General features: G+C 51.4%; 1 protein-coding gene across 5 annotated transcripts in view; it reads left to right on the forward strand.

Moving 5' to 3' along the window:
• ZMYND11 (zinc finger MYND-type containing 11) overlaps window positions 1–12,756 on the forward strand; it is an 82,456-nt gene that overhangs the window by 10,440 nt on the left and 59,260 nt on the right. For 4 of the 5 annotated variants that reach the window (XM_073581619.1, XM_073581618.1, XM_073581620.1 and 1 more), the window contains exon 2: window positions 3,735–3,875. In XM_073581619.1, coding sequence (XP_073437720.1) covers window positions 3,760–3,875 — 116 coding nt within the window. In that variant the 5' untranslated portion in view covers window positions 3,735–3,759. The remainder of the gene's footprint in view (window positions 1–3,734; window positions 3,876–12,756) is intronic. The other variant, XM_073581616.1, reaches the window with a different exon arrangement.

Here is a 12,756-nt window from a genome sequence, read left to right on the forward strand (position 1 = left end):
AGTCCAGATCTTGTGTCCTGGTAGGTAGCCCAGAGAGCCAGTGCATTGTGTCCTGGTAGGTAGCCCACAAAGCCAGTGCATTGTGTCCTGGTAGGTAGCCCACAGAACCGGTGCATTGTGTCCTGATACGTAGCCCACAGAGCCAGTGCATTGTGTCCTGGTAGGTAGCCCACAGAACCGGTGCATTGTGTCCTGATACGTAGCCCACAGAGCCAGTGTATTGTGTCCTGGTAGGTAGCCCACAGAGCCAGTACATTGTTTCCTGGTTGGTAGCCCACAGAGCCACTGCATTGTGTCCTGCTAGGTAGCCCTCAGAGCCGGTGCATTGTGTCCTGCTAGGTAGCCCTCAGAGCCGGTGCATTGTGTCCTGCTAGGTAGCCCACAGAGCCAGTACATTGTGTCCTGGTAGGTAGCCCACGGAGCCGGTGCATTGTGTCCTGGTAGGTAGCCCACAGAGCCAGTGCATTGTGTCCTGATACGTAGCCCACAGAGCCAGTGCACTGTGCCCTGAAAGGTAGCCCACAGAGCCGGTGCATTGTATCCTGGTTGGTAGCCCACAGAGTCGGTGCATTGTGTCATGGTAGGTAGCCCACAGAGGCGGTGCATTGTGTCCTGATACGTAGCCCACAGAGCCAGTGAACTGTGCCCTGATAGGTAGCCCACAGAGCCAGTGAACTGTGCCCTGATAGGTAGCCCACAGAGCCAGTGAACTGTGCCCTGATAGGTAGCCCACAGAGCCAGTGAACTGTGCCCTGATAGGTAGCCCACAGAGCCAGTGAACTGTGCCCTGATAGGTAGCCCACAGAGCCAGTGAACTGTGCCCTGATAGGTAGCCCACAGAGCCAGTGAACTGTGCCCTGATAGGTAGCCCACAGAGCCAGTGAACTGTGCCCTGATAGGTAGCCCACAGAGCCAGTGAACTGTGCCCTGATAGGTAGCCCACAGAGCCAGTGAACTGTGCCCTGATAGGTAGCCCACAGAGCCAGTGAACTGTGCCCTGATAGGTAGCCCACAGAGCCAGTGAACTGTGCCCTGATAGGTAGCCCACAGAGCCAGTGAACTGTGCCCTGATAGGTAGCCCACAGAGCCGGTGAACTGTGCCCTGATAGGTAGCCCACAGAGCCGGTGAACTGTGCCCTGATAGGTAGCCCACAGAGCCGGTGAACTGTGCCCTGATAGGTAGCCCACAGAGCCGGTGAACTGTGCCCTGATAGGTAGCCCACAGAGCCGGTGAACTGTGCCCTGATAGGTAGCCCACAGAGCCGGTGAACTGTGCCCTGATAGGTAGCCCACAGAGCCGGTGAACTGTGCCCTGATAGGTAGCCCACAGAGCCGGTGAACTGTGCCCTGATAGGTAGCCCACAGAGCCGGTGAACTGTGCCCTGATAGGTAGCCCACAGAGCCGGTGAACTGTGCCCTGATAGGTAGCCCACAGAGCCGGTGAACTGTGCCCTGATAGGTAGCCCACAGAGCCGGTGAACTGTGCCCTGATAGGTAGCCCACAGAGCCGGTGAACTGTGCCCTGATAGGTAGCCCACAGAGCCGGTGAACTGTGCCCTGATAGGTAGCCCACAGAGCCGGTGAACTGTGCCCTGATAGGTAGCCCACAGAGCCGGTGAACTGTGCCCTGATAGGTAGCCCACAGAGCCGGTGAACTGTGCCCTGATAGGTAGCCCACAGAGCCGGTGAACTGTGCCCTGATAGGTAGCCCACAGAGCCGGTGCATTGTGTCCTGGTAGGTAGTCCACAAAGCCGGTGCATTGTGTACTTGTACGTAGCAAACGGAGCCAGTGCATTATGTCCTGGTTGGTAGCCCACAGAGCCCCAGTGCATTGTGTCCTGGTAGGTAGCCCACAGAGCCAGTGCATTGTGTCCTGCTAGGTAGCCCACAGAGCCGATGCATTGTATCCTGGTAGGTAGTCCACAGAGCCAGTACATTGTGTCCTGATACATAGCCCACAGAGCCAGTGCACTGTTCCCTGATTGGTAGCCCACTGAGCCGGTGCATTGTGTCCTGCTAGGTAGCCCATAGAGCCGATGCATTGTGTCCTGGTAGGTAGTCCACATTGTGTCCTGGTATGTAGCCCACAGAGCCGGTGCATTGTGTCCTGGTATGTAGCCCACAGAGCCGGTGCATTGTGTCCTGGTAGGTAGCCCACAGAGCCAGTGCATTGTGTCCTGGTAGGTAGCCCACAGAACCAGTGCATTGTGATGGGAGATGGTTTTTTTGGCCTGTAATGTGTGTACTTGTTACATTTGCAGTCTGTGGGTTTGTATCATGCCTGGATGATGATTGTTCGTGTTTCTCCTGATACTCTGCACTGTGCAGACGTTGCCCCATTCCTGTTACATAAGAGGATAATGAGCCGGTGATGTATGGAGATGGTGCCGTACAATGTTCTCTGCGCTGTTTATAATTATCATGAGGCTTATTGTAATTTATTTTTTAATGGAATATTTATTAAAGGGATATTACGGCTTTAGAAAGAGAAGGTTATTCATTGTCTAATAGAAAATTATATCTTTTTCTGTTAAGCTGTCTGTATCAATTCCACATTGGTTTACAAGATTTTAAAGGGACTTTCTGGTATAATTTTCCCTATATATGAAACATATGGACCGTTCATTATTCAGCCTATAAAGCCTCACTTATAGCTGTGATCCTGATATTTAGCCGCTTCTAGGTCCCCAAAATCTACCTCCCAATACCCACACTTGTCCTCGGCGCACCCACTCTTGTCCTCGGCACACCAAGTCTGGTCCAGAGGACTGCAGTTTCCATAAATCCTAGCATTGACCTCACAGGCTGCGCTGTCATTCGTATAGTTAGGAACTGAGCTGAAGTACTTGGGAGCTGGCACTAAAAAGTGTGACTGAGCGGTGGAGTTCTGCTCCATACTCTGTTAACAGCTGGGTGCTGCCAGAACCGCTGATTGGTGGGAGTGCCCGGTGTCGGCCCCCCAATTTGATGTTGAATACCTCTTCTAAGGATGGTTTATCAATATCGTAGTACTGGAAAACCACTTTAATGGCCACGTTAAAAGGTTTTTCTAATCTTTCTCATGCGGCTCCCTGCCCTCCCAGCTTCCTTCTTCCCAGGGGCAGTGCGCTCCCGAAAATTGACTGTTTGGATTAGTGTCATCCCTGCACCACCTGTGTGCTCTCCAGTGGTGCAAGCAGAGGAAGTATTGACTCTGAAGCATCAGATAAGCGCAAGGGCACTAAAGCTGGCCAGATCCAATGACCAGTCCAGTTCAGGGCACCTCTTACAAGCTCTATAGCAAACAGCTTGCAAGTGCAATATATATGCAATAAGATATGTTTGTGCATGGGGGATGGGCTTTTTAAACATTTTTATTACCTATAAAATGGTAAGAAATGTCTTTAGGGGGCAAGCATCCCAAAACATGTGTTGACAAATGGAGTTTCTGGTTTGGCTTCTTAGCTTGAGTCCTGTAGCAATGCTCGCTAAAAGGTATATATTGGCTTGTAGGATTGCTATATCCAATAGTTGGCACTGGAGTTTAAGTCCTCTTCTCAAAAAAGTTTATTTGTATAAGTATGTGCCAATTCCCAGAGGAGAAGTACATGGCCTATAAGTCTCCTTACACTAACTTGGCACTCTCCACAAGAAGAAACGTTCTACCTTGAACACACATGCAACACTGACTAGTGGGAAAAGTGCAATTAAAGGATCCTTCAACGAATGACTTCTGTATCACTATATTGTTTAGCAGGTCAGAGAAAACGGACAAGAGCATGGCTCGTGTAACAAAGAGGCGACAGGCGGATACTAAAGTCATCCAGTACTTATGGACGGCTATCGAAGTCATCAGAAATCAGAAGCAGATTGCAAATATTGATCGAATTACTAAGTAAGTCACCTTTCCTTATGTCTTTCTCATAAGTCATCACTTCCCATTCAACAACTTGTGGGAAATCAATTCCACTTATAGAATAATGCGGAGCTGTCACGTCAAGATCCTCCCATTGTAAGGAGAGCACATTTACTCTGCTGTCTCAGAAGATAAGAATGTTTCCCATAATTACATGTGTATATGTGTGTGTGTGTATATATCTCATAGACGTCTCTCCATTACTAATCCGTTGGCTTGATGTCATCTGACAATACAAAGGTGACATCAACCCCACAAATATGAACCCTACTTGCCACCGCTACAGGGCATGTGGGAAGAGACGGGCAAAGCGCCAGAATTGGCACATCTAATTAGATGTGCCTTTTCTGGGCGGCTGCGTTTTAGGCTTTGGGGGGGGGCAATATCCATGGCCCCTTACAAGCCTGAGAATACCAGTCCCCAGCTGTCTGCTTTAACAAGGTTGGTTGTCAAAAATGAGGGGGACCCCACAACGTTTTTTAAAATTATTTATTTAAATAATTAAAAAAAAAACAGCATGTGGACCCCTCTATTCTTGAGAACCAACCTTGCTGAAGGTGACAGCTGAGGGTTGCAGCCCCCAGCTGTGAGTTTTGTCTGGCTGGTTATCAAAAATGCAGGGGAACACTCGCCGTTTTTTTTTAATATGATTTTTCTCGTTCACCTTATTGGGGGACACAGAGACCATGGGTGTATGCTGCTGCCACTAGGAGGCTGACACTATGCACAAAAAAGGTTAGCTCCTCCTCCGCCGTATACACCCCACCGACCGGCAGGAAATTCCTCAGTTTAGCTTAGTGTCAGTAGGAGGTGGACACGGGTCTTTTATTAGACCCATATCTACCTCAGTGTGTGTCGTTTCTTTGCAGGTTCCGGAGGGATACGGAGTGAACAGTCACATCCGTACTCCCACAAAGAGACTATAAGTGCGGCGTGTACTGCCACCCCGTATCCTCATAGGTCTCCGCAGCAGGACCAGGAGCCTCGCACAAGTAGGTGCCATCCGCACGGACGGTCCTTGCCCCCCGCCTCCCACCCTCTCGCCTACCAGAGCCTGAAGGTTGGATGAGGCGCGGATTTCATAGAGACAGACAGCGTGGGATTTTCAGGTACCTTTATTGTAAGGCCCCCTGCCTGGGTGAGTATGTCAGTCTTCCCCCGGCGTTTTCTCTTGGAGCGGTCGCCAGGGGGACCACGTTAGGGTCCCTGCACGCTCCGCATCCCCCCACGGTCACCGCATCCATGCAGGCCCCGGGTCTTCACGGGCCTCGTTCTGCGCTTCCCCCCCTTTTTTCCATCTCGGCAGGGGTAGCGCTGGAGTCAGGCAGTTCTGGGCAGGGACGCGGCCCGGTGTTGCGACGCGTCTTCCGCGCCGACCCCCTGCTGACAGGCGGCCGCCGCAACTAATTTAGGCCCCGGCTTGTGTTCGGGCCTACCGCAGCGTCGCGGCCACGCCCCCCGCCCCTTTCTTCTAAGCGGGCTTCTCTCCCGCTCTCCCCAGGCCCTCCCCCCACCTTTCCCTCTCCTGCCCAGCATATTATGGCTAGAGGGCAGCAATTATTAACCCTGCGAGGAGCTCCGCCCTTCCCCTTCCCCGGGACCCGCGCTTTTCTACGGGCAGGCGCCATCTTCACAGCCTGCCAGCCGGACGCAGCTGGAGACGCTCCCCAGCCCCTGAGCAGTTTCTGCAAGCAGCTTTTTGCCTCTTTGGGACGGCCAGCCGGACTTCTCCCTGATCTGCATCCCCGGACAGGTCGAGCAGCATCGCTTTTGGGGACACCGGACCGTGAGTAGCTCTGCACGGCAGACTGACCCTTCTCCGCCCTCTGTCCCCCAACCTTCCGGCACGACCTCAGGGGTCAGTCCTCTCCCCTCTGCCTGGACTGTAGCAATCCAATCCAGCCCGACGCCGCTCAGGAGCCATCCATAGCCCCAGGGGTGAGTGAGCCCCCCTTGCCGGGTTGGGCCTCCTCCCTATCACAGTCGGTGGCAGACCTCACCAAGGTGTCTCAGTCCCTAGTAGCCGTTCTGGATAAGTTGCCCTTGGGAGCTTCTGCGGGACCTAGCACGTCCCAGGACGTCCCATCTGAGCCAGCCAGTGTCAGTCGCAAGAGACCCAGGCAGGATCTCCAGGCGGAGTCCTCTCCTCGCCCTACCTCACCCCATAATCCCCAGCAGTCTCCCTCTCGGGCCTCCTCTCCCGAGTCAGGTGAAGCGCTTTCGGAATCTGAAGGGGTCTTAGAGCTGGATTCGGATCAGGATGCGAACATGAAGGTTACGGTGCAGAACCTCATTGCCGCGATTCACCATACCTTCGACATCACTGATGCCCCTGCGAAATCCTCAGATCAGGAGGTTTCGTTCAGACGGGCGGAAACACCTTTCAGGGTGTTTCCCTTTCATTCCGAGTTTGGGAAGATTTTTACCAAGGAAAGGGAAGATCCGACTAGACGCTTTCAAAGAGGAAAGCGTCTCGGCGTGCTGTATCCGTTCGCTAAAGAGCTCACGGACAACTGGGCCGCTTCTCCTTCAGTGGACCCTCCCGTATCCAGACTCTCTAATAATACTGTTCTTCCGCTGTCGGGTGTAGCGTCTCTAAAAGATTCTAATGACAGAATCATAGAATCCCGAGCAAAGTCTGCCTTCGAGGCGGCATCTGCGGCGGTATGTCCACTCTTTGCTTCATCTTGGGCAGCAAAGGCTATATCCGCTTGGGCAGAGGACCTTCGGCAGGGCATTCTGGATAAGGCACAACCGGAGCATTTGGCCGATCTCGCCAATCAGATTTCCCATGCGGGGGATTATCTGCTTTCTGCCTCCTTGGATGCCGCATCTTGCGCAGTTCAGGCGTCAAGCAACATCGTGGCAATCCGACGTACAATTTGGCTCAAGGCCTGGCAGGCGGACTTGTCCTCTAAAAAGTCTAACTAATCTGCCTTTTCAAGGAGTGCGTCTCTTTGGGTCCCAATTGGGCCAGATTATTAACGACGCTACCAGAGGTACGAGTTCTCTTCTCCCCCAATCCAAGCCTCGCAGACCTCCTCCAAGGCGTCAGTTCCGTCCCTTTCGGTCTTTCCGCCGTTTCAATGCGGCGGAAAACCCTTCCAACCAGCAAAGGCCACAAGCACGTCAGGAAAGAAAGAAGGTCTCCTTCAGGCCCACTCCGTCCTGGCGGTCCCACTCTTCCCAGGGAAGACCACCCAGATCTAGATCTGGACGGTCTACGTCCGCATGACTATCATCGGTCTTCCGTGGGTCCCTTCCAATTGGGAGGTCAACTTCTTTTCTTCAGCGACGTCTGGTTCGCCTCAGTAGAGGACGCTTGGGTCAGAGAGGTTGTATCGACAGGATACAAAATAGAGTTCGTTTCTCTTCCACAGGATCGCTTCTTCCATCCCGTCCGCCACGGGATCCTGCCTTGATCCCGGGGTTCGGTTCGGCCATCGCCTCTCTCCTCAGCTCCGGGGTGATTGTGCTCGTTCCCGAATCGGAACGATTCACAGGGTTTTATTCAAACCTGTTTGTGGTGCCGAAAAAGGACGGGGCGGTTCGACCCATCTTGGATCTCAAGTTACTCAACAAGAGAGTTCGCCTCCGCCACTTCCGGATGGAGTCGGTTCGCTCGGTGATAGCCTCCATTAAGGAGCAGGAATTCATGTGTTCCATAGACATCCAAGATTCCTATCTACACGTGCCCATATTTCCCGGACATCCGAAGTTCCTGTGGTTTGCGATTCACCACGAACATTATCAGTTCGTCACGCTCCCTTTTGGGCTCGCCACCGCTCCCAGGGTCTTCACGAAGATTATGGCGGCGTTGATGGCCTTGTTGAGGATCAGAGGTCTTGTTCTTTTTCCGTATCTCGACGATATTCTGATCAAGGCTCCCTCCTTTCATCATGCCCGCCTAAGTGTGGCGATCGTTCTAGACACCCTGTCCAGTTTTGGGTGGATCGTCAACCGGAAAAAGTCCTGTCTGATCCCTACTCAACGCCTTGTGTTTCTGGGCCTTTTCGACACTCGTCGGTCAAGGGTATTTCTCCCACAAGGCAAGATTCTTTCCCTGCAGCAGGGCGTCCGATCACTACAGATCGCACGGTTTTCATCTCTCAGGACAGCCATGAGGATTCTGGGGAAGATGGTGGCAGCAATAGAGGCAGTTCCCTTTGCCCAGTTTCACGCCAGGCCCCTCCAGCAGGCCATTTTGTCCAGGTGGAACAGGTCGGCTCTGTCTCTGGATCGTCCGGTTCGTCTTTCATGCCGGATCAAGCGGTCTCTCAACTGGTGGTTGACGTCTCCCCTCATTCTCTCGGGGCAGTCCTTTCTTCCCAGATTGGCACAAAGGACGCCAGCCTCATCGGCTGGGGTGCAGTGTTCCGCAATCACACTGTTCAGGGTCGATGGTCGACTCAGGAATCAGCTCTGCAGATCAATGTCCTAGAGATACGAGCGATCCTTCTGGCTCTCGTCCACTGGGAACGGCGCCTCAAGGGCCTGCCTGTCAGGATTCAAACAGACAATGCCACAGCGGTGGCGTATATCAACCGACAAGGGGGGACACGGAGTGTCTCAGCCCTGGCGGAAGTGTCCAGAATTCTTCAATGGGCAGAGACCTTTGTTCCAACAATTTCCGCGGTTCACATTCCCGGCGTGGACAACTGGGCCGCCGATTTTCTAAGCCGCGAGGGTCTCGCGGCAGGGGAATGGTCCCTACATCCGGAGGTGTTTCATCTGCTCTGCCGTCGGTGGGGAACCCCGGACGTAGACCTCATGGCGTCTCTCCTCAAAAGGAAGGTACCACAATTCGTGTCCAGGTCTCGGGACCCCCTGGCAGTGGGCGTCGACGCTTTGGCCGTTCCTTGGTCACAGTTCGAGCTCCCCTACCTGTTCCCTCCCCTGCCTCTTCTTCCCAAGCTGTTGAAGAAAATCAAGGCAGAAGGGATTCCAGTCGTCCTCATCGCCCCGAATTGGCCCAGAAGGTCTTGGTTCGCGGACATTGTCAACCTTCTCGCGGACGCCCCCTGGAAGCTTCCCGACAGGGCAGATCTGCTGTCGCAAGGCCCGATTTGCCACCCCAATTCTCGGTCGCTCAATTTAACGGCGTGGCTGTTGAGACCGAGGTTTTGAAACGGGCAGGATTCTCTGACCGAGTGATTCATACCATGATCCGCGCCAGAAAGCCTTCCTCTTCCAAGATCTATTACCGTACTTGGAAAGCCTGTTTCTCCTGGTGTGAGGCCATTGACATCGCGGCCATGGTTTTTTTCGCTTCCTTCTGTTCTGGCGTTTCTTCAGACAGGGCTGGATGCGGGGCTTGCTCTCAGTTCCTTGAAGGGTCAAGTTTCGGCACTGTCCATTTTATTTCAGAAGACGCTGGCCTCCCGGCCCCAGGTCAAAACCTTTCTTCAGGGTGTGGCTCACACGGTTCCTCCGTACCGAGCGCCCGTGGATCCTTGGGATCTTAATTTCGTTCTTGGGGTTCTGCAAGGTCCTCCTTTTGAACCTCTCAGGGATGTTTCCCTTGCCCTCCTTTCTTGGAAGGTGGCCTTTATGGTGGCCATTACTTCCATCCGACGTGTGTCAGAATTAGCGGCCCTTTCTTGCCGCTCTCCCTTTTTGGTACTTCATCAGGACAAGGTAGTTCTGCGGCCTCCACCCTCTTTACTTCCAAAGGTGGTATCTTCGTTTCACCTCAATGAGGACATTGTTCTGCCATCCTTCTGCCCGAGCCCAGCTCATCCTCGGGAGCGATCCTTGAACAAGCTGGACCTGGTCAGGGCATTGAGAGTCTATCTAGCCAGGACATCTTCCTTGCGGAAGTCAGACTCTCTGTTTATCATTCCAGACGGTGCAAGGAAAGGTCACTATTGCTCGCTGGATCAGATCGGCAATTTTGGAGGCATACCGGGTCAAGCATCGTGCAGCTCCTTCAGGGATCAGAGCGCATTCTACCCGGGCGGTGGGTGCCTCCTGGGCGGTGCGCCACAGAGGTTCCGCGCTGCAGCTTTGCAAAGCTGCAACGTGGTCTTCGGTTCACACTTTTGTGAAATTCTACAGGGTCCACACCTACGCTTCGGCGGACGCCAGCCTAGGTAGAAGGATTCTGCAGGCCGCGGTGGTGAGTCCACTGGCCTGATGGAAGTTTGTTTCCCACCCCAGGGACTGCTTTGGGACGTCCCATGGTCTCTGTGTCCCCCAATAAGGCGAACGAGAAAACAGGATTTTTTGGGTTGCTTACCGTAAAATCGGTTTCTCGGAGCCTTCATTGGGGGACACAGCACCCTCCCATATTCTACAACTCCTGTTCTTATGTTTGTCGATTGGTTACAGTTGAGTTGTTCGTTCTGTTTTCAATCTATTCTGTTACTTCTCCTACTGCTTTCTCACTAACTGAGGAATTTCCTGCCGGTCGGTGGGGTGTATACGGCGGAGGAGGAGCTAACCTTTTTTGTGCATAGTGTCAGCAGCATACACCCATGGTCTCTGTGTCCCCCAATGAAGGCTCCGAGAAACAGATTTTACGGTAAGCAACCCAAAAAATCCTGTTATTTGCAGCGCTGGAGCGGCTGATGAATACTCCCATCCGCTGCTCCTGCTCTCACTGATTTCCCATGCTGCCATGCACATAACTGCACAACAAACACCTTGTGTTCGGGCAGCCGATCCCCAACAGTAACAAGGACTTCCTGGTGAAGTCCGTGTTCGGTGTCCGTGCCCGTACAGTAGGTGTTTGGTACGGACACGGAACTTTACTGTTCGGGTTCACTCATCTCTAATTGTGATTTTTCAGAATTGGCTTTTCCGATAAAGATGGGGCTGGGGTCCTTGGGCTTGCATACCTGACTTTCATTCCTGTAGGCTGGGAAGTGACTGAATTCTTGGCACCCCGCCAACCTCTCATCTGCTAATTTATTGCTTATTGATTACGGTGTACACAAGGGCGCTGTTTCAACCTCATAATTGAAATATTTGTTGGGAAATGGAAGCAGGTTCATTAAAGAGAAATTCTTTGTGCTAAAAACTACTGGGAAAACAATTCCCTTTCAGTGGTGTATAGCTCTCACCGGGCCTCTAAACGGCCTTTCCAAAGCAAGTAGTTTATTATATATAGGCGGCAAAATTTAATTTCCTTCCTTCTAGGATATTTTGGATATTTTCAGAAAGCCCAAAATTAGACAACTAAATCCTATTCTGCTGCAAACATGAATTCAGGTGTAAATCTTTATTCCAGGCTGTAGGCGGAAAACTATGTTGGGAACCAATCAAGTACAGTGCGGGAAATAAGTATTTGATTTCTTGCTGATTTTGTAAGTTTTTCCACTCACAAAGACATGAACGGTCTATAATTTTAAGGGTAGGTTAATGTTAACATTGAGAGATTGAATATCAGAAATAAAATCCAGAAAATCACATTGTATAAATTTATTTGCATTTTGCAGTGAGAAATAAGCATTTGATCCCCTACCAACCATTTTTATTATTTTTATTATTTATATAGCACCATTAATTCCAATGTGCTGTACATGAGACAGGGTTACATCAAAATACGAATATCACAGTAAACAAAACTAACAATGACCCTGCCCTTGCGGGCTTACATTCTACTGGATGGTGGGGAAGGAGACAGAAGGGCGGGGGTTGCAGTAGCTCCGACGATGTTGAGGTGGCCGTGTGGTCATTACAGTTTGTATGCTTTTTTGAAGAGAAGAGATTAAGAGTTCTGGTTCCTACAGACCAGTTAGATGCTCCTAATCAACTCCTTACATGCATTAAACACAGCTGTCTTACATAGTCACCTTCATAAAAGACTTCTGTCCACAGACTCAATCAGTCAGACTCTAAAAACTACAACATGGGCAAGACCAAAGAGCTTTATAAGGATGTCAGGGACAAGATCATAGACCTGTACAAAGCTGGAATGGGCTATAAAACCATAACACGCTATGTGAGAAGGAGACAACTGTCAATGCAATAGGAAGAAATACCAAATGACTGTCAATCGAGATCGATCTGGGGCACCATGCAAAATCTCAGCTCATGGAGTATCCTTGATCATGAGGAAGGTGAGAGATCAGCCTAAGGCTATGTGCACACACAGTTTTTTGGCTCTGCGGATTTTGTAGAGAAAACCGCAGGTAAATCCGCAGGACAAAGTCCTGCGGTTTTGCCCTGCGGTTTTACACCTCATAATGGATGAGGTGTAAAACTGCAGCGTTTCTGCACCAAACAATTGACATGCTGCGTTTTGAAAACCGCAGCAAAACCGTGCGGAAAAAAACGCAGCATGTGCACAGCTTTTTTTTCTTTTCCATTGGAAATAAACGTACTGTACAACGCAGCAGAATCTGCTGCGTTTCCGCAGGGCCAAAACCGCTGCGGAAACGCAGCAGAAATCGCAAAGTGTGCACATACCCTAAAACTACACGGGGGGAATTTGTTAATGATCTCAAAGCAGCTGGGATCACAGTCAACAAGAAAACTATTGCTAACACATTACGCCGTAAAGGTTTAACATCCTGCAGTGCCCACATGGTCCTCCTGCTCAAGAAGGCACATGTGCAGGCCCATCTGAAGTTTGCCAATGAATACCTGGATAATTCTGTGAGTGATTGGGAGAAGGTGCTGTGGTCAGATGAGACAAAAATTGAGGTCTTTGGCTTTAACTCAACTCGCCGTGTTTGGAGGAAGAGAAATGCTGCCTATGATCCAAAGAACACCATCCCCACTGTCAAGCATGGAGTTGGAAACATGTTTTGGGGGTGTTTCTCTGCTAAGGGCACAGGACTACTTGACTGCAACATTGGGAGAATGGATGGAGCCATGTACCATAAAATCCTGAATGACAACCTCCTTCCCTCCG

Source organism: Dendrobates tinctorius, unplaced genomic scaffold (assembly GCF_039654945.1).
Source record: "Dendrobates tinctorius isolate UK_male_01 unplaced genomic scaffold, ASM3965494v1 ptg000070l, whole genome shotgun sequence".
NCBI lineage: Eukaryota > Metazoa > Chordata > Amphibia > Anura > Dendrobatidae > Dendrobates > Dendrobates tinctorius.